At 57.8% G+C, this 24,537-nt stretch overlaps 1 protein-coding gene across 2 annotated transcripts in view; it reads right to left on the bottom strand.

Annotated features, from left to right (window-relative positions):
* Nucleotides 1-1,892: 1,892 nt before the first annotated feature.
* DGAT2 (diacylglycerol O-acyltransferase 2) overlaps nucleotides 1,893-24,537 on the bottom strand; it is a 33,127-nt gene continuing 10,482 nt past the window's right edge. For both annotated transcript variants that reach the window (XM_008263828.5, XM_051822288.3), the window contains exons 2-8: nucleotides 22,405-22,533; nucleotides 17,456-17,563; nucleotides 17,197-17,267; nucleotides 11,354-11,558; nucleotides 10,665-10,839; nucleotides 9,398-9,600; nucleotides 1,893-7,714 (exon numbers count right to left, since the gene is read on the bottom strand). In XM_008263828.5, the coding sequence (XP_008262050.1) occupies nucleotides 7,560-7,714; nucleotides 9,398-9,600; nucleotides 10,665-10,839; nucleotides 11,354-11,558; nucleotides 17,197-17,267; nucleotides 17,456-17,563; nucleotides 22,405-22,533 (1,046 nt within the window). In that variant the 3' untranslated portion in view covers nucleotides 1,893-7,559. The remainder of the gene's footprint in view (nucleotides 7,715-9,397; nucleotides 9,601-10,664; nucleotides 10,840-11,353; nucleotides 11,559-17,196; nucleotides 17,268-17,455; nucleotides 17,564-22,404; nucleotides 22,534-24,537) is intronic.

Raw genomic sequence — 24,537 nt, 5'->3', positions numbered from 1 at the left:
GCCAGGATGGCTGGTGAGGAAGACCAGGTGGGAGAGCCACCCCGAGCAAGGGGTCAGTGCAGGACAGGCTGCTTCACTGTGGGGCTCAGTGCAAATGCACAGCCCTCTTTGCAAAGATTAAAAATTCCAGGAAGATGACAGCATTAAAGCAAGCACGGGGCCCGGGGTGAATGCGCGGGTGGCCTGACCATGCAGCTGGCCCTGAGGAGGAGGGCAGGGCATCAGTACCCAGACTGAAGATGAGGCCAACAGCAGGGACAGGAGACTGGTTTACTCAGAGGGGCATGGAGCAAAGACGTAACTCCACGAAGAGTGATGGGTGGCAGTCCTCCATCAGAAAAAGGAGTTCTGGGGCTGGCACTGTGGCGCAGCGGGTTAAAACCCTGGCCTGGAGCACCAGCATCCCATATGGGCGCTAGTTCTAGTCCTGGCTGCTCCTCTTCCAATCCAGCTCTCTGCTGTGGCCCAAGTCCTTGAGCCCCTGCACCCACATGGGAGACCCTGAGGGGGCTCCTGGTTCCTGGCTTCGGATCAGCGCAGCTCGGCCAATTGGGGAGTGAACCATCGGATGGGGGACCTCTCTCTCTCTGCCTCTCCTCTCTCTGTGTAACTGTGACTTTCAAATAAATAAAGAAAAAGGAGTTCTGAATATAAGGAGAGAAGCAGGAGCCCGTGGAGGAAGTGCTTGGGCCGCTGCACCCACGTGGCTCTCAAGAATGGTGGGGACAAAGCCTGTCCAAAGGCCACAGAAACCAACTTAGAGGGGCTCCTGCTGCCCAAATCTGGGGTACACTGGGGATCAAAAGAGAATGACAGAATGGCTTTCAACCCATTGAATAACCTAGGCATCCATGAGTCTTTGTTGATGGAAAGACACAATAGCTGTGGCATAAGGAGGGAGGCACCAGCACAGTGTGAAAGTGTGGACTTGACTAATGCTACAGAGATCGCGGTGGCCATGATGGGCAGTGGCACACACCAACATCACGTGCTGCCCAATAGGGCGTGGGCCAGCCCAGCATCCACAGCTCCCCTGCTAATGCTGGATAGCTAACTCAACCACGAGGGAGCCACAGACAAAGCAAGGCCGAGCTGTTCCCTGGGAGACCCCCAACCCTCATCTGTGGGCTGGCATTCTGCCAAGGTCAAGGTCACAGCAGGCAAGGAAAGATCGAGGAACTGGTTCCCATAAGAAGAGGCTGAAGTAACAGCACTGACTCTGAACTGGATCCTTTCACCAAAACGGGCATTACCAAGACAAACGGCCCTGGGAATCAGACTGTAATCATTTTTCTGTGTTAATTGGCTTTCTTGTGGTTATGTTGGCAAACACTCCTGCTTGTTGGGCCACAATAGGGCATTAGGTCTCTTATTTATTCTCAAACAAGAGGAGACATTTTTTGTCTTGTAGTTGGCACATTTTTGTAGGCAAAGATCGTTTCCTAAGTGTAATAATAATAATAAAATCTTGTAATGTTCATTACACAGTCATCTATTACCCACAACCAAAATGAAGACGTATTTATGTTTGGCCTTTTTCATTACATTTTTCTTATTAAAGCTTAGATTTTAATTAGCTTACTTGGGGCTACAACAATGGGGTTTTGTAGAAGCGGGGAGAGGTCAGGTAATGCTCCCTGAAGCTCAGAGCTTAAAAAAGGCTACCAACTTACTGAGCGCAGGATCCCTTGCCAGGCATTGTTGCCGCGGCTTTTGTGTCGCCAGCAACAGAGCCATGAGATCAGAAAGCCAAGGCCGCCAGGTCACTCGCCCCAAGTCACATGTTTTGAGAGTTGAGCTGGGATTCAAACGCCGTCTCACTCCAATATTTTTAATTGTCTCTCATGGAAGAGCGTTTCTGCATATATGTTAAATTATACAATGAAGTCATGTTTGTTTTCAGAACACAATTTTATACTAGATACATTGAATGCAAAAAATATAATTTGTGTTTAATTACAAAAAAATACTTTGATATAAAGGTTGAACATCCCTAATGTGAAAATCTAAAATTTGCAATACTCCAAAATCCAAAATGTGGGTGCTAACAGGATGCCACAAGTGAAAAATTCCATACCTGACTTTATGTGAGGGGCTGCAGCAAAAATATCGTATAAAATTGTCTCATGCTATGCAAATGGTGTATATGTGATACATGCATAACGAGTATGTTTAGACTTGGGTCTCATCTCCAAGCTACCTCATCATCTACATGTGAAGAGTCTGAGATTCATCATCCCCAGCATTTCAGATAAGGGACACTCAACCTGATCCAGTTTTCAGAAATGTTAAAAATCACTTGATATTTTAGAACTGAGAGAAGGAGGGGCCAGTGCCAGGGGGTAGCGCGTAAAAGCTGCTGCCTGTCACCCTGGCATCCCATCTGGGCACCAGTTTAAATCCTGGCTGCGCCACTTCTGAGTCAGCTCCCTGCTAATGTGTCTGGAAAGCAGTAGAGGAAGGTCCAAGTGCTTGGGCTGCTGCACCCATGTGGGAGACCTGGAAGGAGCTCCTGGTTCCTGGCTTTGTCCTGGCTCAGCCCTAGCTGTTGCAGCCACTCGAGGAGCAAACTAGTGGATGGAAGATCTCTCTCTCTCTCTCTAACTCTGACTTTTAAATAACTAATCTTTAAAAACAAAAGAACTGAGAAAAGGAATGTTTTTAAATGTGTGCTATTGTGATTTGTATGAAAAAAAATGGAAGATTGTATGTATGCGTGACAAAAAATTAGATGAAAATACATGAAGTAAAAGATCTTAAACAGAAAGTGATGAAAAAATATTTTTGAAAAAGAGTTCACAAGGAAAGAAAACAGGAATACGGAAAAGAAGTTTGAAACATAGATGGGGCGGGGGCAGATGTTCGGCCTGGCGGTTAAGACGCCACTTGAGACATCCACGTCTTATTCTGCTGCACCCAGCATCTGCTTGCAACTTCCTATTAATGCAGACCCTGGGAGGCAGCAAGTGATGGGTCAATTGGTCAGGTCCCCGCTGCCCACGTAAGAGGCTTGTATTAAGTTCCTGGCTCCAGCCATGCGGGCATGTGGGGAGTGAATGTGGATGGAAGCTCTCTCCATGTCTCTGCCTCTCAGAAACAAACACAACAATTAACAAATAAATAAATAAATAAAGGAAGACAGACAGAAAGAGGGGCTGGTGTTGTGGCCCAGGCAGCTATGCTGCACCTGCAGGGCCAGCGTCCCACACTGGAGTGCAGCTTCGCATTCCCGCTGCTCCGCTTCCGATCCAGTTCTCTGCCAATGCACTTGGGAAGGCAGTAGGCAATGGCCCAAACCCTGTGACGCATGTGGGATCCTGGCTTTGGCCCAGACCAGCCCCAGCTGTTGCCATTTGGGGAGTGAAAAAGAAATACATATGGTGCGTGATTTTGTTACAGAAATTGTGGTTTGGTGTTGCTGTGGATTCGTTCTGAAAGGAGAAGCGTGGTGGGGGCAAGAGGTGCAGAGTCACAACACAGACAAAGGGAGCTGGGTGAAAGTGGGCCAGAGGCGAGCAGCTCACAGACTCGTTTTAGTTTAGTTGGTGCAGCAGCTTATATAGCCAAGGCATCCAATCCAGTCAAGGGGCGGTGTATGCTGTAACCAATCACTGCCTGTTGCCAGGCAGGCTCCAGGTGGGTTCTGAAGCCATTTCCTGAATAACTGATGCTTGCTTGCCAGCACCATCTTGGCACAGCCTTCTCAATCCACCACAATTCCGGGAGGACATCTGGCCTGTAGGTTAACTCTGGTTAGGACACCCAAGTCCCACCCATGTGCCTGGCTCTGACTGTCAGCTGTGATTCCTAACTCCAGCACTAATGCAGGCCCTGGGAGGCAGCGGTGTTGGCTCAAGTTACTAGGCTCCTGCCACCTACATGGGAGACCTGGGTGATTCCTGGCTCCTGGGTTCCCCAGCCAGGGTTACTGAGGGCATTTGGGGGAACGGCTATCTTACGAGTTCTCTCCTCCTCCTCGAATAAATACATTTTTTTTAAAGTGGCTGAAGCCAGGGGTTGGGGAAGTCCTTGTTTCTCTCTCTCTCCTAGAGACCCCATTGTAACTCATTAAATGAGGGCGATGGAAATACCGTGGAATTGGGAGAGTGCTGACTGATGTGCACTTGGTGAATGTAGGAAAGCGACTGTCCTGTGCAATTAAAAACGGTGCAATTTACGGCATGCAGATTGCATCTCCATACAACTTCTATTGGAAAGAAGAGAAACAGAAAGCAAAGCAAAGCAGAAGGGCAAGCAGCAGGCCACTTCGACGGCAGCAGGAACCATGAGGTGCAAAGAAGCCAGGACACGGGGCGCTCAGTTCCGTGGTGATGATCACACTCGCAGCTGTGGGCCAAGGCCCGAGATGAACACTTCATTCACCTAGCCTGTATCGTGCTACCCATTATCTCATTTATTCAGGTGTAGGGATTCTGCCCATTTTACAGAAGCAGCAGCTGAGGCTCAGAGACGTAAATTGGCATGGTGTCTTGGCAGTGTCTCCAGCTGGATCCCACACTCATTAGTGCATGCTCTCAAGGACAAGGAAGGAGGGAGGGATTTGAGAGACGTTCCAACAGTAGCATCAGCGTGCAGGCACTGGAGTTGGGGAGAGCAGAGTCCACCATGTTCTGCTGATGGTGCACAGTGGTGACGTCTGGGACCGGACAGGACACATAATAGGAGGCGAGGGTTAGTTTTAAAGACGGGGTGGGCACAGTGGTGCAGCAGGTGGGAGCCTCTACTCAGGACTCCCGCATCCCATATCAGGAGTGCAGGGTTTGATTCCAGCCTCTGCTTCTGATCCAGCTGCTGCAGGCACAGGTCCTGGTGCCCCTACCACCCTCGTGGGAGACCAGGATGGAGTGCCAGGCTCCTGGCTTTGGCTTGGCCCAGACTTGGCTGTTGGAGGCATTTGGGAAGTAAACCAGCAGATGGAAGATCTGTTTCTCTTTCGAATAAATGAACTTCTAAAAAATCTGAAAGATGAGTGTTTTTCATTTCTGCTGCCTGATTACATTACGAACACCCCAGGACTGAGAAGCCCTTGGGGCCACCCAGAGGCGGCTCGTGGTAATGTTCCCGGATCCGCCCAGATGAAAGGCACACCCCGTGGCCAATTTCCCCAGGTAGGAGGAGTGGCTCTGGATAATTTCTAGGTTTCTGTCTAGTTCTGAGCATCTGTGAGTCCAAGATTTTACTTTCACTAAGCCCAGAGTAGAAGGTGGATAAACGGTTTGAGCAGCTGTGGCCTTGGCCTCAGAGCCATCCTCAGTGCCCCCTTGTGGCCATTTCTGGGAACCACAGGCAGAAGCCAGGAGGAGGCTGCAGTAGCACCCCAAAAAGGGTAGAGTGGCTTCTGGGTACAGGAGGTTCCAGTTCCCTGTCCCAAGACAATGCTCACAGCACCTACCTGGGTCCCTCCTGCTCAGCTTAAGAGTAGGGCTGGGCTCCACTACTAGGAGATCCCTCGGGCGTCTGGGACCTGGGCATTAGCCCTGCTGTCCCGAGGCAGGGATGGCTGAGTTTCCTAGTGTGCGACAGATGTCCACTACTCACAAGAGTAATGCTTGAGAGTAACGGGAGGCTGGACTAGGGCCAGGGGTTGGCCTGAACCAGAAGCTGGGGGTTACCATCAGCCCTGAGTCAGCCCCAGGCTGGGGCTTAGACTCTCAGCAGGAAACAGGCTCCCCGCCCTGCCGTGTCCTGAAGGAAATGCCTGACCTCTGACCTGAGCCCCCTGTGCTGGATGCGTTCCCAGAATTCACTGAACAGAATTGAGGGGGTGGGCGTTCAGGAATGCCCACACCCCACATCGGGGAGCCTGGTTCAAATCCCAGCTCCTCCGCTTATGATCCAGCGTCCTGCTAACATGCATCCTGGGAGGCAGGTGATGGCTCCAGTACTGGGGTCTGTGCCATCCCTGTTCCAGGCTCCTGGCTCTGGCCTGACCTGGTCAGTCCTGGGTGTTACAGGCATTTGAGGAGAGAAACAGCAGCTAGAAGATCTCTCTACCTTTCAAATAAAATGAAAATAATGTAAAAAAAAAAAAAAACAAATTGGAGTCATGGTGTGCCATCCTGTGAGATCTCGTAATCATTAGCGTGACGGCAGCCCAGGTCTCTCCCTTTGTGCTATGGCTGAAGCCAGGGCAGGGACCACAGTCTGAGTGATCCAGTTCAGCCATTCTAGAAGCTTCCAGCTGGGCACGAGTCTTGTGCTTCATGTTGCCTGCTTTGTGCCCCTTGTACAATCCCCTCCACTGAAGTGTGTGCTGGCCTCTAATGACCAGAACACAGCAGGAGGGCTCAGGACGTCAGTGAAGGTGCAGTCGTAAGGGGCGGGGCCACTTTGCTCTTGGCACCCTGGTTCCTCCTGCTCACTTTCTCTGCTGTGTTGGGAGCTGCCCCTTGGAAAGGCCCAGGAGGCAAGGATCTGAGAGTGGCCTCAGGTCAACAGCTGGCCAGGAAGTGAATGTTTGCCTCCTCCGCCAAGCCTGGTGACACCTGCAGAGTTGGCCCCCTCCCCAGCCGATGTGGCCCTGGGGGACAGCGGCCCTGAGACCCCCAGTCAGTGCCTGCAGCTGCTCAATGCTGAGGTGACCGGTTCTCAGCACAGGCTATGCCACATACAGCAGTTCCCTGGGGGCCAAAGGTGTGTCACACACGGCCATCACTCACAGAGGCTTCTCGTTTTCGTTTATTCGTCGGGAATATACAAAAGTCCGACAGGATACAAACAGAAGCCACGGAGTAGGGGCTGGGGCTCTTCCCCGGGTCGGCACCCACACAAAGCCACAGAAGGGCGAGGCCGGGGGCCCGCACCTCTTGTCTTGGGACCAATGTGCTGTGCAGTAGGCCAGGCCCCTCTGTGACTAGAAGACGGGCCCTTCCTCACCCTCACACTTGGGGGTGGTGGGTTGGGCTGGCACTGAGCCTGTGCTGAGGCCACCCCCACTCCAGAACGTGGAGGCTGGTGGGTCTGGGCCCACCCTGGTCCCCAGCACAGTTGCTGGCACCCTCGCCTCCCCCAGGAGGCAGATCTGAGACTGGGGGTGGGTGAGGGGCTGAAAGGAGAGTCAAGGCGGAGCATTCCAGTCGCCCACCCAGGCCTTCCCCAAACGGGGACAACCGCGGTGCCCTCCACGTGCTGCCCTGTCAAGCCCCGCACATGCACCTGCTGCCCGTCTCCCTGCTGGCCGCAGACAGCCAGTGCGCCACCTGGCCAGAGTCCCTGGGGGCCAGCCTTCCCTCCTTCCCTGCTGACCAGGGCCAAGTGTGCACCCTCACTTTGGGAGGGCAAGAGGTGGACGTGGAGGCCCAGCCGTGTCAGCCGCCACCTGGGACAGCACAGGACAGAAAGGGGAGAGCTGTAGGCAGTGACATTTTCCTCCTCAAAAAAGACCTAACATTGCCATGGTTTAACAAAGTATAATTTCTTTTAAATAACCCACAGACACCCATGACGCTTCTAAATTTACAGAACAAAAAGCACTTGAGAACTCGGTAGAAAATGATTTGCAGCTGCTTCCTTCTGGGAGCTGGCCTCCAGGGGCGGGCTCAGTTCACCTCGAGGACCTCGCTCTCCGGGAGGCCAAACTTGGTCTTGTGCTTGTCGAACAGCTTCACCAGGGCCTCCATGTACATGGCGTGGTACAGGTCGATGTCCTGCTGGGTCGGGTGCTCCAGCTTGGGGATGGTGATGGGCTCCCCCACTGCAGGGACGGAGGGGTAGAGGCCTCTGGTTAGTCAGCACCCCACATGCTCTGCGAGCCGACTGCTCCATGCGCTCCCTCTCAGTGTGCCCCCTTTCACAGACGAGAAGACTGAAGCACAGGGCCTGGGAAGAGACGCGCACAGGGCCACACAGCTGCTAAGCAGCTGCTGGGCGATCCGATCCCGGCAGGCCTCTCAGCCCCAGTTTCCACGGCTGTCACACAGCCTCGGCTCTGCTGGGGGTTCTGTGAGCGCTGTGTCGTGCGCTGAAACGCGGGGTGGGAGGGAGAGTGAGGAGGCGACCAGCATCCCCACGCCGTGTGGCCTTGTGATCTACCCTGCTTTCCTCTCCACGGCCAGCCCGGCCCTGAAGGCCAGCTCCCAAGTCTCTGCCACACTCCTGCACTTCTCTTCCCTCTCCATGGCCGCTCCCTCAGGCCCAGCCACCAAGGACCACAGACGCTTCTGGAATGCTCTCTAGCTTCCATTTGTTAACCCGTTTTCTATCTAGTAGCCCCAAGGGGCACGTTAAAGTGTCAGTCTCCACCCTCCCTTCCCAAAGGCAAGGGCAGGTTTCCATTCTCGAGGTGTTGAGCACGGTCCTTGTCATGACCCAGGGGCCACTGCCTTTGCCAGCCACACTGTGCAGGGGAGTGCACGCTCACCCATGTGTACATGTACACACGTGTACACACACACCAACATGCACACACCCACCCATGTGCATACAAGTGTACATGCACATATACCACCCACCTGTGAGCACACACAATTGTACACACATTCATACCAACATGTACAACCCACCTGTGTGCACATACAAGTGTACATGCATGCATACAAACATGCACACTCACTCATGTGTACACACACATATACACATACTAACATGTAAACACCTGTGTGCATACACACATACCAACACACACTCATCCATGTGTACATGTACACACGTGTATACACAAACATGCCAACAAGTACACACCTACCCATGTGCAAGTATATATGCATACATACCAACATGCACACACCCACTCATACACACACGTGTACACACATAAAGACATGTACACACCTACCCTGTGTATGCACAAGTGTACATGCATACATGTCAACATACACACGCACACCCATGTGCACACACAAGTATACATGCATACATACCAACATGCACACACCCACCCGTGTGCACATACAAGTGTGCAAACCTGTGTCCAAACACATGCACACATGTACACACATTTGTGCACACACTCTTCTCAATAGGTCGCTCTCTGGAATCCTCTAAGTTGCCCCAAAGACACGCACGAGCACATAGCTGGGAGCCAAGCACGGCTGTTTGGGCTGCCCTTCCCACCGCTCTATTTTCCAGGTGTACTGCACCCTCACTTAGGATGCTGCCTCCCAAACACTCTCTTCCTCCCCTGTCCGGCTGCAGAATTCCAGCCAGCTTGCATAAGAGTCGCCTGCTCTGTGGGGTGTGCCATGCCTTCGATGGCACCCGCGAGGCACCCCCTCTCCCTGCCGTCAGGGTCTCCGTGGCAGTGTGTCTTCCTGGTAGACCAGCGGGCACAGTGCACCTTTCCAACCAGCAATGGGCCTCTGCCCTGCCCTGCCCCACCCCACCACCCACAGCCGGCACACGAAGCCCTCCGGGCTAACAGTGCAGCCACAGGGCTCACCGACGGTAGTGATGGGCTTGGAGTAGGGCACCAGCCCCCAGGTGTCCGGGGAGAAGAGGCCTCGGCCGTGGAAGATGCAGGGAGCAAAGCCGATGTATTTCTGGAACTTCTTCTGGACCCATCGGCCCCAGGAGCCCTCCTCGAAGATCACCTGCTTGTATACCTCGTTCTCCCCGAAGGAGTAGGTGGGAACCAGGTCGGCTCTGAAAGGGAAAAGGCCCTGTTCTGCCATGGCCCCATCATTGGCTTCGGTGCCTGCTGGCAGCCCAGACGCCGGCCCGGCTGCCCCGTTGCCCCCGGGGTGCCCTGGAATCTTCTGGGAGGGCAGTCTGAGCTCCTGTGCCCCCCGCACCAGGCTGTGAAGGGCCCTCTGCCCACACACCACTCTCCACTCTGTGCCCGCATCCTCCGTGCTTGCCTCCCTATCCCATCCACCAGCCTCTGCCAGCTGTGGACTCACACTGTGTTGTCACTAACTGTCCATCCTCCCTCCCCTGCAGGCAAGGACCCGCGTGACGTGACGGTGCCCCCAGGGGCTGGCCAGGCCAGGGTCCTGCCGAGCAGCCTCTTCTGCCTGAGGCAAGGTCCTGTGGCCACACTCCGGGACACCCATGCCTTCTCCACATGGTGTGTGCAGCCCGGGCTCCCGTCCAGGCCTGGCCGCTGCTGGGGTCCATCACCCTGGCGCCAGATGTGACAGGAGAGCAGTGCAGCTGGAGTCTGCACGCTTTAGCCCTTGGCTGGGTCCCTTAGCCTCACTGGGTGTTCCCCAGAGGGAGCTGGGGCCGTGACCACCTGCTGGGTTGCTGGGGAGCAGAAGCAGGCGCACATAGGGTGGGATGTGCTTTGTCAACGGGAGGTGATGAGCAGGTGGGCAACAAGGAATGCGGCCCTGGCTCTCTGGAAAGCTGCCAGCTCCTTCCTGCTCATCCTCAGGTCACCTCCGCTGGCCTCCCCGCGGCCTCCAGCCTCGCCTCCCTGCCTGGCCTCTGGTTTTCCTGGCCACATGCACGTCTCGGCCCCTGCTACAGAAGAGCCCACCTCTCAGCCCACCAGTAGGCCCCACCCTTGCCACACCCAGGTACTCAGCCTGCACTTGGGCAAGCCTGGCCCAAACCACGTGGTGTGAGCTCCACCTGCCTTCCCTCCTAGGCCTTCCTTGGGGGGCTGGGCCCCATCCCCAGAGGCAAGGTGCCTATTGCCGTGGGGTGTGCACGGGTGTGTGCGTGCATGTGCACGTGTGTGCATGTGTGCGGGAGGCACTGACCCGTGGCGCAGAGCCAGCTTCACGAAGCCTTTGCGGTTGCGCAGCGTGACGGCGTTCTTGCCGGGCATGGAGCTCAGGGACTCAGCTGCGCCCCCCACGACGATGATGATGGCGTTGCCGCTCCCATTCTTGGACAGGAGGTAGTCGATGGTGTCCCGGTTGACGGGGCAGATGCCTGCGGGGCAGGGAGGGACACACGGTCAGGACTGCTCAAGGAAGGACACTGTCGAACATGACACAGAAAGCCCAGGACTGGGCCCGGCACCTAACCCAGCCACGTGCAAGCTGCTTTAACAAATCGTTTTGCTGAGCCTCGGTTTACTTATCTGTAAGATGGGCATAACGATAGAAGGTTGTTCTAGGAACTTGTTTGCTTTGCGAACATTCCCTGAGGCTCTGACTCTGTTGGGCTTGTGCTTGCTGCTGGGGATCCCAGTGAACTGGGCTGATAGAGGTCAGAGGGCAGCGCCACAGACAATGGTCAAGTTGTAGAGAGGGCAACACAAGGGCTGGGGTGCCCAGAAAAGGGGTCCCTGGGGCGGATGGGACTCCAGCATGCCAGTGCTCCTGCTAGGTCTGGGGCAGATACTTCACAGCAGGGCCCGGCGAGCTGGGTGCCCACATCACCCTCCTCCACAGAGCAGCGCCGGCCCAAACCCGGGAAGCCAGCGGATGGAGGCGACGCTCACCTCCAGACATCAGGTACTCCCTCAGCACGGGCATCCGGAAGTTGCCAGCCAGCGTGGCCAGGTAGGGCCTGATGCCAGGGAACTTCTTGCTCACTTCAGTGGCCTCCGTGCTGAAGTTACAGAAGGCACCCAGGCCCATGATGCCGTGCGGGTGGTATCCAAAGATATAGTTCCTGGTGGTCAGCAGGTTGTGCGTCTTTACCAGCTGTGGGGAAAGCCAAGGTCAGTGGGAACTGGCAGGGAGGGGGCACCCAGGCACGCTTAGAGGGTGGGGAAGGACCCGTGCCAGGCCTCTGGAGCTGCGGTGACCCCACACTTGATCCCTATCTCTCAACACCTGGCCCCTGGGTGTGGGGACTTTTCTCCCTCATTCCCTTATGCCTCAGCCAATCACATGCCAGCTCCTCTCTCTTGCACTCTGCCCCTGCTGCCTTCCTCCTCTGGGCCCATCCTCCTCCTCAGAGGCATCTGAATTGTTCTAAAGCCTAAATGCAACCCCTGCCAGTCTCAGACTAAGGAGAGGCACCCAGCGTCCATCAGGGTAAAGTCCAAGTCCAAGGCGACTGGGACCTCGGCTGCAAGCTCCACCCCCACTGACAGTCTCCCCCGACACTGAGCCTCTTGGAGGGCTCTTAACAGCTCACAGAAGGAACTGAGCTGCCCAGCTCCATCTCCCGGGCCCAGAGAACAGGGCGTGCTGCTGGCCTGAATGGAAACTTCCTGCCAGGCACCGACGCGCAGCTCACGTCCTGAGGCAGGACAGGACAGGGCAATCGGCTGCCCAGTGCCGTGCTGCAGCCGGCCTGGGCGGGGTGCGGCTCTACCAACAAAGTTGTCCTGGGCTCCCTCCAGGCCGGCCCCTGCCCCAAGGCTGCTGGCTTGGAGGGCTGGGGTGGTGCAGTGAGAGGCCCCCAGCCTGGGACGGGGTGGAGGGAAGGGAAGGTGACAGCCTTCTGTTGGGGAACTATCACTTTTTGCCCCCGATGACAAGCATAACAAATCCCCATGGAGAGCTTTCAGAGCTCAGTGACGTAACAGGAGACTGGGAAGGGCCGCCGCTCCCACCCTCCCCACGGGCAGCTCTGGCACAGCGAGACCTTTTTCTACGCCAACAGTTTCTGCTTAAACTACACGTTCAGGTGCTGCGGTTGATGTGGCTGTTACCCCCATTTTCTACCGACGCACCCAGTTCCCTCGGGACGGACTTGCACCCTGGCCGGCAGGCGTCTGGGCAGTTCCGCAAACGCAACACTTCAAAGGGCACCTCTGTCCACACCTCTGCCTGCTCTCAGGACTACGCAGCTAGGGATATGGCTCCCAAGGACAAGGATCCAAGTCTTTGACCTCCGCTTCTCAGGAGAAGGGCGCCCCTAACACTCCCGAGCAGCGAGCAGAGTCCTGACCACAGGCATGGTGCCAAATGCCTGCATTCTCCATGACTCCAGATTTGGAAACCTGGCTGAGGCTTCCAAAGGACCTTGCGCACAGATTGGGGGGAGGGGGCGCTACCTCAGAAGACAAAGGTCCCAATCGGTAGGTGATGGATGCCTGGCGGGGAGGCACAGGGTGGCTGGCGCCATCCCCAGCGCTGCACCTGCCTGTATGGCCCCAGTGTGGGGGACACTCGGATCCTTTCCCCTACTTGGCCTCTGGCAAGCAGATAAAAGCAGCTCAAAAGCCCAGCCGACTCCCAGGTGCCCACCCCCAAGTGGGGCACAGCAGCAGCCTAAGCCCTGGCCTGTGGGGCAGGGGTGGCGGAAGTGGTCCCGAGAGGAGCTGAGGTTACCGGGGCTTTTGCCTCCTAACCAACAGCTCCGCCCCCACCGGGTCAGCTGGAGAGCACACATGCCAGCCTCTACCGAGGTGGGGGCTGGGAACGTGCTCCTAAGCTGATGGCGATGGCCAGGCCCAGGCCTGTCATGTCATCAAGAGCCCCAGGGACAGAACGAGCTGGCGGAGTCCCCAGATCTAAGCCGCCGCCTGGATGACAAGGTGGAGAGCATTCCGCTGGCCTCTGAGACCCAGCTGGCTCTGTCCACCATCTCCTCCTCCCCTCCCCTGCCAAGGTTAAGTGCAGGCCCAGGGCCCTGGGCGCTGGGAGTCTGTTCGCTGGGAGTCTGTTCAACAGGCACTGCTGGTGGAAGCACTGTGTCCCCTGACTGCTTCCCAGGGCCAAGCCCCAGCCCGGCGGGGTGTCCAGGCCAGGCCTGCTGGTTAATGTGAGCTGGGACACATTCCTGGCAGGTCACTCCCAGCCTGCCTCCCAGACAGGAAAGGCACGGTGGGCCCAGAGAAGCAGCAGCTGTGCCTCAGCCTACCCAGCAGGGCAGGCAGCAGAGGGACGCAGGGGCACAGGAGGGGACCATCTCTCCTCTCTACGCTTCCGACTGTCCGTCTAAGCCCAGACGGTCCTCCCCAGTCCCCTCTGCAGAGATCCTGCGTGCACCTCAGGCACGGTGACCCTGGCACTGCCCACTCCCTTCCCAGCAGCCAGGGGTCCCAGCGGTGGCTGCTGCCACACACACCCAGGAGAAGGCACTGTCTGCCCACTGGGCTGGTCTGGTGGCAAAGAGCCCTTCGGAGAATGCAATGTGAGGGTGGGGAAACTTCCACATGTTACGTTAAGTTACGTTACATAAGCCTTGGCAAGAGGCCAGGAAAGAGGGCAGGGAACAGGAGGGTCACACCCAACCCTACAGAGCCTCAGAGTTGACGTCAGAGCCCCAAAGCACAGAGGCCCCAGGGGCAGGGGCAGAGTCCAGCCTCGGCCTCAGGTTGAGGTTCAACGTCCCAGGCTGTCTCGGGCCCAGCTGGCCTCAGTCCTGGCACCCAGGGGCCCTCGCAGGGCCAGCTCGCACGAGCACTGTGGCTCTGATTCCCAGCTGACTTCTTGGAACAGAGAGGTGATAAGGACACTGGGCTTGTTCGGATCTTTTGGGAGAGTGGCGATCAGGCGGGAGGGACACTGACCTGCCCCAGGCCTGACCGCCAATCTTTCACGTCATCCTGTGGGGTGGGGCGGGCATGCTACCAGACTCCAGGCCACAGGGGCCTATGAGGACACTGAGGCCGGGTCCCTGAAGCAAGGAGACAGCAGGGATGGTTCAACGTCCCAGCACTGGCCACTGCTCACTTCCAACTCCAATGCACTGCTTTTTCTCACGTGCACAGCCGCAGTTTGCAAATGCAGCACAGTGAGCTTGAGAGAGGGACAGAGGCTGGCAGGAGCCATCAGACAGTGCTCACCGTGGTACAGCAGCCGGGGCTGACTCTTCTGTGTCCCCCTGCCCAGCATAGGGTCAGCGAATGGTGGCAAGGCTGGAACTTGAACCCAGACCTCCAACAGCAAGGGGGGGTCAGCTGGACCCCGGGAGTGGGGATCAGCCTAGTGTGGAAACCAGAGGGCTGATCGTCCCAGAGGAACAGGCAGCAGGAGTTCAGTGCAAAGGCCCTGGGGCCCAGATCCAGGAGGGCTGGGCTGCAGCTCCAACGCTGCCCCGGACCTGCTGTGCAGCCCAGACAAGTCCCTGCCCCTCCTTGGACTCGGTTTCCTCACCTCCAAAACGAGAGGTTCAGGTCCCATGATGCAACATGCTCCCCACCCGCCCAGCAGCAACAGCCTGAGATGGGGGTCAGCAGAGGGGCCGGGAGCCCAAGGAGCAGCAAGGTCCTGGGAAGGGCTGGGGTGGACAGAGGGAGCCGGCCCGGGGCCACCCCCACACTACTGCAGGCAGCGGAGGAATGTAGAGTTACACAGCCACCTCCCCCAGGCAGTAGGCCAGGATGTCTTAGTCACCGACTCACAGCAGCCAGGGTACACCACCTGGCATCATGTGCTCACATGCCACCTCCACTCGTTAGCCACTGCCGCAGCTGTGCTGGGGCTGGGGGCCCAGGGAGCCAGCCAGGCAGGGGAAAAGCTTTAGGAGTCTGCTGGCGTGCCAGGCAGCAGCACGGCCCACAGCGTCAGCCTGCACTGCAGACCCGGGCAGGGGCCGGAGGCATGGCGCTGAGACTGAAAGCCGGACTGCCCCCATGTATCCTGTCCGGCCTCAGGGCGGCCCGGAGAACACAGGTGCTCAGAAGAGCAGTGCAGGGCCCAGGACAGCCACTGGAGAAGCAAGAAGGAAACCCAGAGGTCACCTGGGCCTGACTTCATGCGGCGGGGGTTGGGGGGGGGTGATGTCTCAGTGGAGACCATGCCCTGCCCTGGGCACTGGGCTTTGCCCGTCTCCGTCCTGCGGGCCCACGGGAAGAAGCCTGAGCGGCTGCCATGTGGGGTGCCCTGGGGCTGCTGCGCACAAAGGCAGGGCTGTGGCAAAGCCCAGGACAGCAGTGGAATCTGGAATCTCGGCTCGGCGGCTCCCAGCTCCTCCGGGTCGGCTTCCGTAGACCGGGCATCTGGTGAATGCTGGCCTCACGGGCTACGGAAGACTCTTGAGGGAAAGGGGCAGGCAAGCTCCAAATAAAAGAGACTCTCCTTCTGATTCTGCGTGCTGCGCCTCCCATCCCCACCCCCCCGCCTCGGTGCTGCTCGTCCTTGCGGGCTGGCCGAGTATGCTGGCCGCCAGCTCACAGGCTTCGTTCACTGCACGCAGATTGCCGGGGCCCTTGCTCCCACCACCACGAGCCCCAGCCGGCCGTGACAAGGGTGTTTCTACAGGAGGAGCTCGGGGAGGAGCGCGGGCCCCTGGGACCTGCCACTGTGAGTTCCAGCCGGGGGCCAGGCAGATGCACTTGACCTGCCTTAGTTCTGCTCTTGAGAAATCCCCCAGCGTTTTGAATTACGCCTTTTCTTTAAATTTTTAAAAATTTCACTTCCTAGGGGCCAGCGCTGTAGTGCAGTAAGCTAAGCCTCTGCCTGTGGCACCAGCATCCCACATGGACCCTGGTTCATGTGCCGGTTGCTCCACTTCAGATCCAGCTCTCTGCTGTGGCCTGGGAAAGCTGTAGAAGATGGCTCAAGTGCTTGGGCCCCTGCACCTGCGTGGGAGACCTGGAAGAAGCCACTGGCTCCTGGCTTTGGATTGGCCCAGCTCCAGCCATTGCAGCAGATGGAAGACCTTTCTCTCTGTCTCTCCTCTCTCTGTAATTCTACTTCTCAAATAAATAAATAAAAATCTTTAAAATTAAAAAAAATTAACTCCCCAAATGCCAGAAATAGTCGGGGTTGGGCCAGGCTGAAATGAGGAGCCCAGAACTCAGTGTAGGTCTCCCATGTGAGTGACAGGGAGCCAAGTTCTTGAGCCACCACTGCTGCCTCCCAGGGTGCACAGTAGCAAGAAGTTACAATTGGAAGCAGAGCCAGGGCTTAAACCCAGACACTCTGAGAGGAGATGCATCTTATGCACTGTGTAAACACCTGTGCCTAAATTCTGCTCTATGGTAGGCCAGCACTGGTCATAATGTATGCTATCCTATGGCTCTCATCTTTTACATTCAAATGTTGTAATAAGTCTTATTTCTGCCAAGGAACCAATACACCTCCTCCTTGCCCAAGACAAGAAATCAAGAACTATCATGTTTCCCTTTCTGCCTTGACTGCCAGGAAGCTCTGAGCTGAATATGAAGTTCACCTGCAACAAGTGTGCTGCTTATTATGTCTGAAATACTTGTATTTTCCCCCTACGTGTTGATTTTGCTCTTTACCTGCTATGGTATCCCGTGTGTCCCAAGCTGCCTCAAATCCTGCATAAAGCAGGGTAGAGTCCGCAGATGCTCACGGTACAGGATCCCACACTGCCCAGCTCAGCACTTGCGGCCACCGTGGACAGGTGGGCTGGGCCGCAGTGCAGCTCCGCCCTGCGTTCCTACAGACCCAGGCTAACGAGCACAGCCTTTACCTGGATGGGGAAGTAGTCTCGGAAGTAGCGCCACACAGCCCAGTTCCGCACCCACTGCGATCTCCTGCCACCTTCCAGGGGAGAAGCAGGGGTGGGGGCGTTTGGTTAGAGACCCTTCCCACGAGGTCCCTCCGGTCCCTCCCACAAGACCACCCACCGGACTGGACCAGGGCGTCTCCCACAGAGCCCATGATGAGGCGCCTGGGCTGGTGCAACGGGGCGGTGCGGGGTCGGGGCTGGGGGGGGGCACAGCTCTCACCTTTCTTGGGCGTGTTCCAGTCGAAGGCCAACCAGGTGAAGTAGAGCACGGCGAGGAGCCAGCAGTCGGTGCAGAAGGTGTACATGAGGATGACGCTGCAGGCCACTCCTGGGGGAGGTGGGGGCCGCGGTCAGGGCCTCGGCCTCCCCTCTGTGCAGTGCGAGTGCACTACAGGGGCACCAAGCCAGGCGCAGCCGAAGCTGTGGGCCTGGGGGTCCCCAGCTGCAGCCGCTGACAGACAGCACAGCCCGGGTTCGTCTCCTGGGTCTGTCTCCTCCCTGCACGTCCCACCTGTGCCAGGGCCCAGCACGGCTACCATGGCAATAGGGAGGGAGCACAGCCCACAGCCCACTCCTCCTCTAGGAGGCCCCCCGGAGGCGGGCCTGCCTGGCACAGAACAGAAGCAAAGCACTGGACAGGGCTGGGCCGGCCCCCGGCTCACCCTCCAGGCCCTCATCAGCACTTCTCTCCCTCTGATCTTTGCCAGCCTTCAAGGCCTTGCTCAGATCTCCTCTCTTCAGCGAGCGTCCACTGCCCGCCTCGGTCTCTCACCTCCGAGGGCCCCACACAAGCAGGCCACGGCTTTTTTGCACCCTGGCACATGGCACAGGACCAGCAGCAGCGAGGACCCCTGCTTGCTAGAGGCGTGGGCCCCTGCCAGCAACCCCCCACACACACACCCGACTCGGGGAGGACGAGCCCTGCTGTGTGCCCACCCGCCACTGGACACTGAGCGAGCCATGGGCACCCCAGGGCCTGCTTCCGGGGTTCCCCGCCCCCCGCTCAGCCTCCTTTGGGTTCCCATGGGACAGGACAGGCCCAGAGGCGCACTCCCCGTAACCTGAGGGCAGGGAAGCATCCTACCCCAGACTCCTGAGCTGGCCTGTCCTGGGGGGAGGGGGGGGGGCTAGACCCAGGGCACAGGTGCGTTGGAAGGTGTGATCACAGTGCCCAGGAGCAGCTCAGGAGGTGAAAGTACAGGCCCGGGAGGCCGTGTGCCCGCAGTACCTGCTGAAGGCAAGGCAGGGGCCAAGGCCACAACACAGGGCCATGTGTGGCCGCGCCCCAGATCACCCTGGCCAGCAGTTTGCCCCAGGTCTCCTTTTGTAGGCCTAGGAAAGGGACCATCCTGGCCCCCACTGCCACAGGTCTCCGAGCTCTTGCAGAGGCCAGGTGGGCACTCCCGGGAGGGCCTGGGTGGGCCCAGATGTCAGGAGGCTCTGAGCAGTCTGAAGCCCCAGGCCCCACTGCCTAGTGACTGACTCTCCGCAGAGGGCGTCCCGCCCCAGCTGGCCTCTCCGTAGGTGGCTGCGTGGGGAAGAAGAACCAGCAGGGAGACACGGCGTTCCTGGATCTAGCCCTGGCCCTGGCGTCTCCTCCCTCGCCGGGGGACTGCCTCCTGCAGGCAGGCCCTCGGCCTGAGCACCTCAGGCACTGAAACCCAGGCAGATGCATTCTCCCCCAGCAGCCAACACCAGAAGGGCTTCCTGAGCGCGAGGGAGGACGGAACCCCACCCCACCCCCACTGCTTTCTCAGAATCCAGTCCTGTGCTCCCAGTCCCACCCTCCTAGGTGGTGGGGCTGCGGCAGGCACTGATCCCTCTGGGCCCGGGAGGTGTGGCGAACAGGCTGGCTCCCCCAGGGGGAGGCTCAGGACACCTGTGTGGCATGGGGGCCCAGCAGCTCGAGACACAATTCTGCAGCCCCAAGCCCAGGAGGCAAGCAGCGATCAGACGCCCAGTGGTGGGAGCTGATGAAGAGCGCAGACTCTGAGACTAAATAGCCCGGGTGCCGGAGGCCCCCGCCACGCGCCCGACAGGCTCCCTGGCCACAATTCCCCATAGCGTGGCGGAGATGGAAGGAGCGGGTGGTGACTTCACACACACCCTGGCCCTCAGTGAGTGTCCGTGGATCTGGACTGGAAGGAAAGGACATCCAAACACCCACTTTCCTCTCACGGAAATTCAGCATTTCTTTCACTTATGTGTCACAAACCACAACGGATCAGCACTCCTCGTGACATGATCCCAGGCTGACAAAGGGACTTCCATGTCGCATCCCAGCAACGGCAGATGTCCTGAAAACTCATTCCTTCTCCTCGCTACTTGACCATTACAGTAATTACTACCTCTTGCTAGGTCTTTTTATTGGAAGTAATAAGATAGTGCGTGTGTCACTATATGTGTAATTGGCTTTTCTCCAATGTGTAGACATTTACATGTCAATATCCTTGGCTTCCTTTGAAATCCAGTGTATTTTGTATTGAACATTTAAAAGCAATAAGGTTGGGGCCAGTAATGTGGCGCAGTGGGTTTAAGCCCTGGCCTGAGGCGCCAACATCCCACATGGGCGCCGGTTCTAGTTCCGACTGCTCCTCTTCCAATCCAGCTCTCTGCTATGGCCTGGAAAAGCAGTGTGGGATGGCCCAGGTTCTTGGGCCCTGCACCAGCATGGGAGACCTGGAGGAAGCTCCTGGCTCCTGGCTTCAGATAGGCGCAGCTCCGGCTGTTGTGGCCAATTGGGGAGTGAACCAATGGAAGACCTCTCTCTGTCTCTACCTCTCTCTGTAACTCTTTCAAATAAATAAAATAAATCTAAAATAAATAAATAAATAAATGCACTAAGGTCAGGGCCAGTGCTGTGGTGTGGTGGGTAAAGCTGCTGCCTGCGATACTAGCATCCCATAGTTCAAGTCCTGGCTGCCCCACTTCCAGGTCGGTGGTTTAGATGCCAGGTAAGACACTGGTGTCCCACATTGGGGTACCTGGGCTCCTTGCCCAGCTCTAGCCCTTGAGTCTAGCTTCCTGCTCATGGTTCCCGCCAGTGATAATTTGCTGGGTCCCTGTCACCCGTGTGGGAGGCTTGGATGGAGTTCCTGGCTCCCGGCTTCTGCCTGGCCCAGTACTAGCCATCATGGGCATGTGGGAGTGAAGCAGTAGCTGAGTATTCTTTTTCTTTGTGTGTATGTGTGTCTCTTTCTGCATCTCATGGAAAAATAAAAAATTAAAACAAAGCGAAATCCCCACTGAGGCCCACAGCCTTCCCCAGAATGCCAGAGGGGCCCAATGGCGTAAAAACGGTGACAAGCCCTGTGCAGAGGGAGGCCTCTGTGCCAGCAGGTGAGTCCCAGCCGGCAGGCTGCGAGGCAGTGGGAGGGAGCGGCCGCGCTCAGGGTGCTCATTAGCAGAGCTTAGCAGACCTACCCTGTCCTACAGGCCCGGCTCCCGCCCACACAGGGCGTTGGGAAGATGCTGGGCTGGTTTCTGGGCTGTGGCTGTGGCGGGGCTGGCTCAATCATTAACCACAGCTGGAGGAATCCCCATGGCATGCTGCGTAGGCTGGGCTTCCTCCAGCTGCTCAGCCCCCTACCAGCTGAGCTCCGACCACTCAGACAAGGACAGTGGGGGCTTCTGGGGACAAGCAGGGGCCCTGCAGAGCGGTGGAGCTGATAAGAGTCCCTGGGTTCTGGTGCTGGCCCCACTACTTTCTCCTTGTGAGACCTTGAGCAAGGCTCTGTCCTCCCTGGACCTCTCCTCCTTATCTCAACAAAGCCTGGTGGTCGCACTGTGCTCCCTCCCCAAGGATTGTAATCAGCAGCTAAATATTCATTATTGGTGGGAGGGGGGGGGGAGCTGGTCCCTGTGGAGGGCCACTTCAATTTGCTCTGCTCCCCTAACTAGTGTGTCTTTTTCTTTCTGAGGCCCTGTGTCCTTGGAAGGACCTGCCCACAGCTATGGTCCCTCTCCCCAGAAGACATGCAGACGCTCACACTGGTAGGTCTGCGGCTTGCTAGAGGGGGTTCATGGCCCCCTAAGCCCACTCTTGGGCTAAAAATGTAGGCTGGTTCTGTGCAGCCCAGGCTCCCCAGCGAGCATGCACTTGGCTTCTTGCTTATACCCCAGTTCGGCCATTTCATGAGCTTGGCAGGCTCGGGCAGTAGGGATTCGAAGGAGGACATGTCAAAGGCCTGGCACACTTTGGGGCTTCAACAAAGAGCTCCCTCGTCCTTGCCTGTGCCCTGACGGCCGCTCAGCACTGGCCTGGAAGCTCCTGCCAATCCCCTCGGCCTGACAGCCCTGGAGAGTGGGTGGCAGGAGGGACTGGCTGCCCGGTGCTGGGCTGTGCCCTGTGAGGCCCAGCAGCAGGCGTGTCCATGCCCGATGCACCAGGGACGCCACTTGCTATGCTGAGCATGCAGAGGCCTGGGTAAGGACACCAGGGTCTGTTCCCTCCTCCCAGATGACCCAGTAGTCCTGACCCAGGCCTGGGTGACAACTGGGGGCACGGTGACATCCAGCCAGACCTGCAGAAGCAGCAACCAAGGCACTGATGTGGGCGGTGCTGGGATAAAACAGCATGGGCGTGAAGCCGGCAGCTGTAGGAAGCAGCAGGGTGGGTGGGCGAGGGCTGGGGTGGGCTCCAGGGGCTGCCCGACCAACAGTGCCTGCATCATGGGGGCTCAGCATGCCCAACCCTGGGCCAGGCACTCTCATTCCTCATCTCCCGGTGCCATGAAAGCCATGTGAAGTAGACACGTTCGAAATGGGGAAACAGATGTGCTGAGAGCTGGAGTGACCCACGCAGGGTCGCAGGGTCACAGGGCCCGTGGGTAGCACTGCCAGGACTGAAGCCTAATGCCGGAGGGCAAAGCGGCCCCACAGTAGGACAATGCTGGTTGCTAGGCACAGGCACTGGGGGCCCACAGACCTGGCTCTACATCTGTGTGCCTTTGGGCAGGGCCCCCACCTTCTCTGAGACTCGGGATTCCCATCTGTACAGTGGGAACCACACTGCCACCTCCCGCGGGATGCTGCCGAGCCCTCCTGACAGCCGCAGGCTAGAGCCCTTGATCTGGAGCCCCAGAAGTAGGGGTAAGCGCGAGGAGACCACGGGGCGGCCGTGCAGAGTCCCTGCCGGCCCAGACTCCCCCCGTCCGAGCCGCAGCTTACCCAGCACGAGGAAGGACAGGACCCACTGGAGCACCGAGATGACCTGGAGCTGCTTTTCCACCTTGGACCTATTGAGCCAGGTGACAGAGAAGAGGTCCTGGAGGGCGGCGAGGATGCTGGAGCCAGCACCTGCGGCAGAGGGGACACGTCAGCCCACCACCAGCCTCCCCCTCCCCCGCAGGTGCCTTCCAGGTGACAGGCACGTGGCTGCAGGGTCAGGTCTGGCTTCAGATTCCTGCCCTTTGCAACTCTGGGCTGTGTACACACAGTGGGGACAGTGTCCCCTCCCAGGGCCATCGTGGAGAGCAGATGAAGCACGTACAGGGGCCTCAGGGACCAGCTGCTCTCCTCCACCCCAGTACAACTCCGGTGCTTAGGCTGTACCTGCATCCAGCGCAAATATTTAATCTTTGCGAGCTGTGGCTGCAAGGCCAAGGACAGAGGGTCAACATCCAGTAGGCAATGTTTTTCCTCCAAGTGTACTTTGAGCATCCCCAGTCCCTGCTCTCCCACCCCCGATCCCCTGCGGCGGATACCACTTGTCCCAGCAGCATGCTCCCACCCCCACCAGGCCACCTTCAGAGGGACTGACTCTTCCGGCTTCATCTCCAGTGCCCAAGCTCACGGCCCGGGGAGAAACTGCATGGGAGTTTTTGTTTGTGCAAAGCTCCCAGGGCCCAGGGAGCCCTGGGCAACCTGGAGGACACTATGCCAGTACCAAGCCAGCGCCAAGCCTGGAAGTGAGGACAAGGTGTGCCCATGAAGTTGGCACTGTGGCTGTGGCCCCACGAAGCCTGGAGATGGCAGGAGAGGCCACACTGGGGAGGGGCCCGGGCAGGGCTGCTAACCCATTCCCCATTCCCTCCAGCTGCCATATCACACCCCCTCTGTGCTGAGCCCCAGCTGCATGCCTTCTCTGAGCGCCTGTTGTGTGCTGGTCAAACATTCCTTCACACCACCCACTCCGTGCAAGGCCCAGAGCACAGAGGATTCATTACAACCCTTGTCCTAGAGGGTCTCATGACCTTTCGCCTGGGGGTGGGGAGGGAGAAGGATTCGGGGCTGACACTCAGGCCTTTGCTTGTCCTTCAAATCTGCAGAGCAACAGGTACATAGCAGACTTCCGGGGGTGGGGGAGAAGACACTCACACACTTGTCGTTGGCAGAAAGTGGCCGATGGCTGTGACTTTGAGGAGGTGCACGGGAGATGCCAGGCCTGGCATGGGTCCATCCCCTTTACCTGGTCTGACGGATCAGAGGGAGGGGGCGTGCTATGGCATGGAAGAGTCAGACCAGAGTTCTGACCCTGGCTCTGCTTCCCATGCGACAGTGGCTCCCTGCTACAGGCCGGCGCACGGCCGGGATCCAGTGCTCACGAGCATCTGACACTCCCCATTCCACTCGGCAAAGCACGAGCAGCAGCCAGGCCACCAGGCTGGGCCAGCGGTCATAACTGCTCCTTCACCCCCTTCTCAAACTCCCGCTTCCCAGGGAGTCTGAGGGCCTCCAGCGTGATCCGGCGTGGCTCTGCCTCCCGGACCTGCCGCAGGAGCCACGGCTGCTCCAGAATGGTTCAGGGGCAGGTGAGACCCTGTTCTACTCAGGGCAGGCAGGCTGTGCCCAGCAGAGAGAAGACAGAGTGGCTTCTAGCACTTTCTACCCAAGTGTGGTCCAGGCACAGTGGCATCAGCAGCCTCTGTGAGCTGTTGGAATGCTGGGGGCCAGGCCGCCTCGGACCAACCTGGCTGACGGCAGAGCCCAGCCTTGGGAGCTAGCCCGTCCAGGGATGCTGAACCCTAGACCGCAGTGGGAACCCCCAGGGGACCTAAGGAACATCAAGTCATTGCTTGTCTGCCCTGCTCTGTTCACCTCCGACAACAAGCTAAAGCCACGTGTCTGGCGTTTTTGGAGAGAGAAGGGCTTTCCTTCTCTTGGGTCGTCAATTCTAAAGACCACCCACAAGCCCAGAGCTGGCTGGAGCTGCCTTGCCACGACAGGGAGGAAATCTGAGAGTGGAAGCAGGCCAGACCAGCACTGCAGATGAAGGAGAGAGAGAACGCCAGCCTCCATGGGGCTCTAGGCTCCCTTCCTGGCACGCACCGTCAGTTCAGACAAACACACTGTCTTTTCATC

Source organism: Oryctolagus cuniculus, chromosome 1 (assembly GCF_051225735.1).
Source record: "Oryctolagus cuniculus isolate XC-2025 breed Fujian yellow rabbit chromosome 1, ASM5122573v1, whole genome shotgun sequence".
Classification (NCBI taxonomy): Eukaryota; Metazoa; Chordata; class Mammalia; order Lagomorpha; family Leporidae; genus Oryctolagus; species Oryctolagus cuniculus.
Note: the sequence above shows the minus strand (reverse complement) of the source record. Positions and strands in the feature narration are given on the sequence as shown.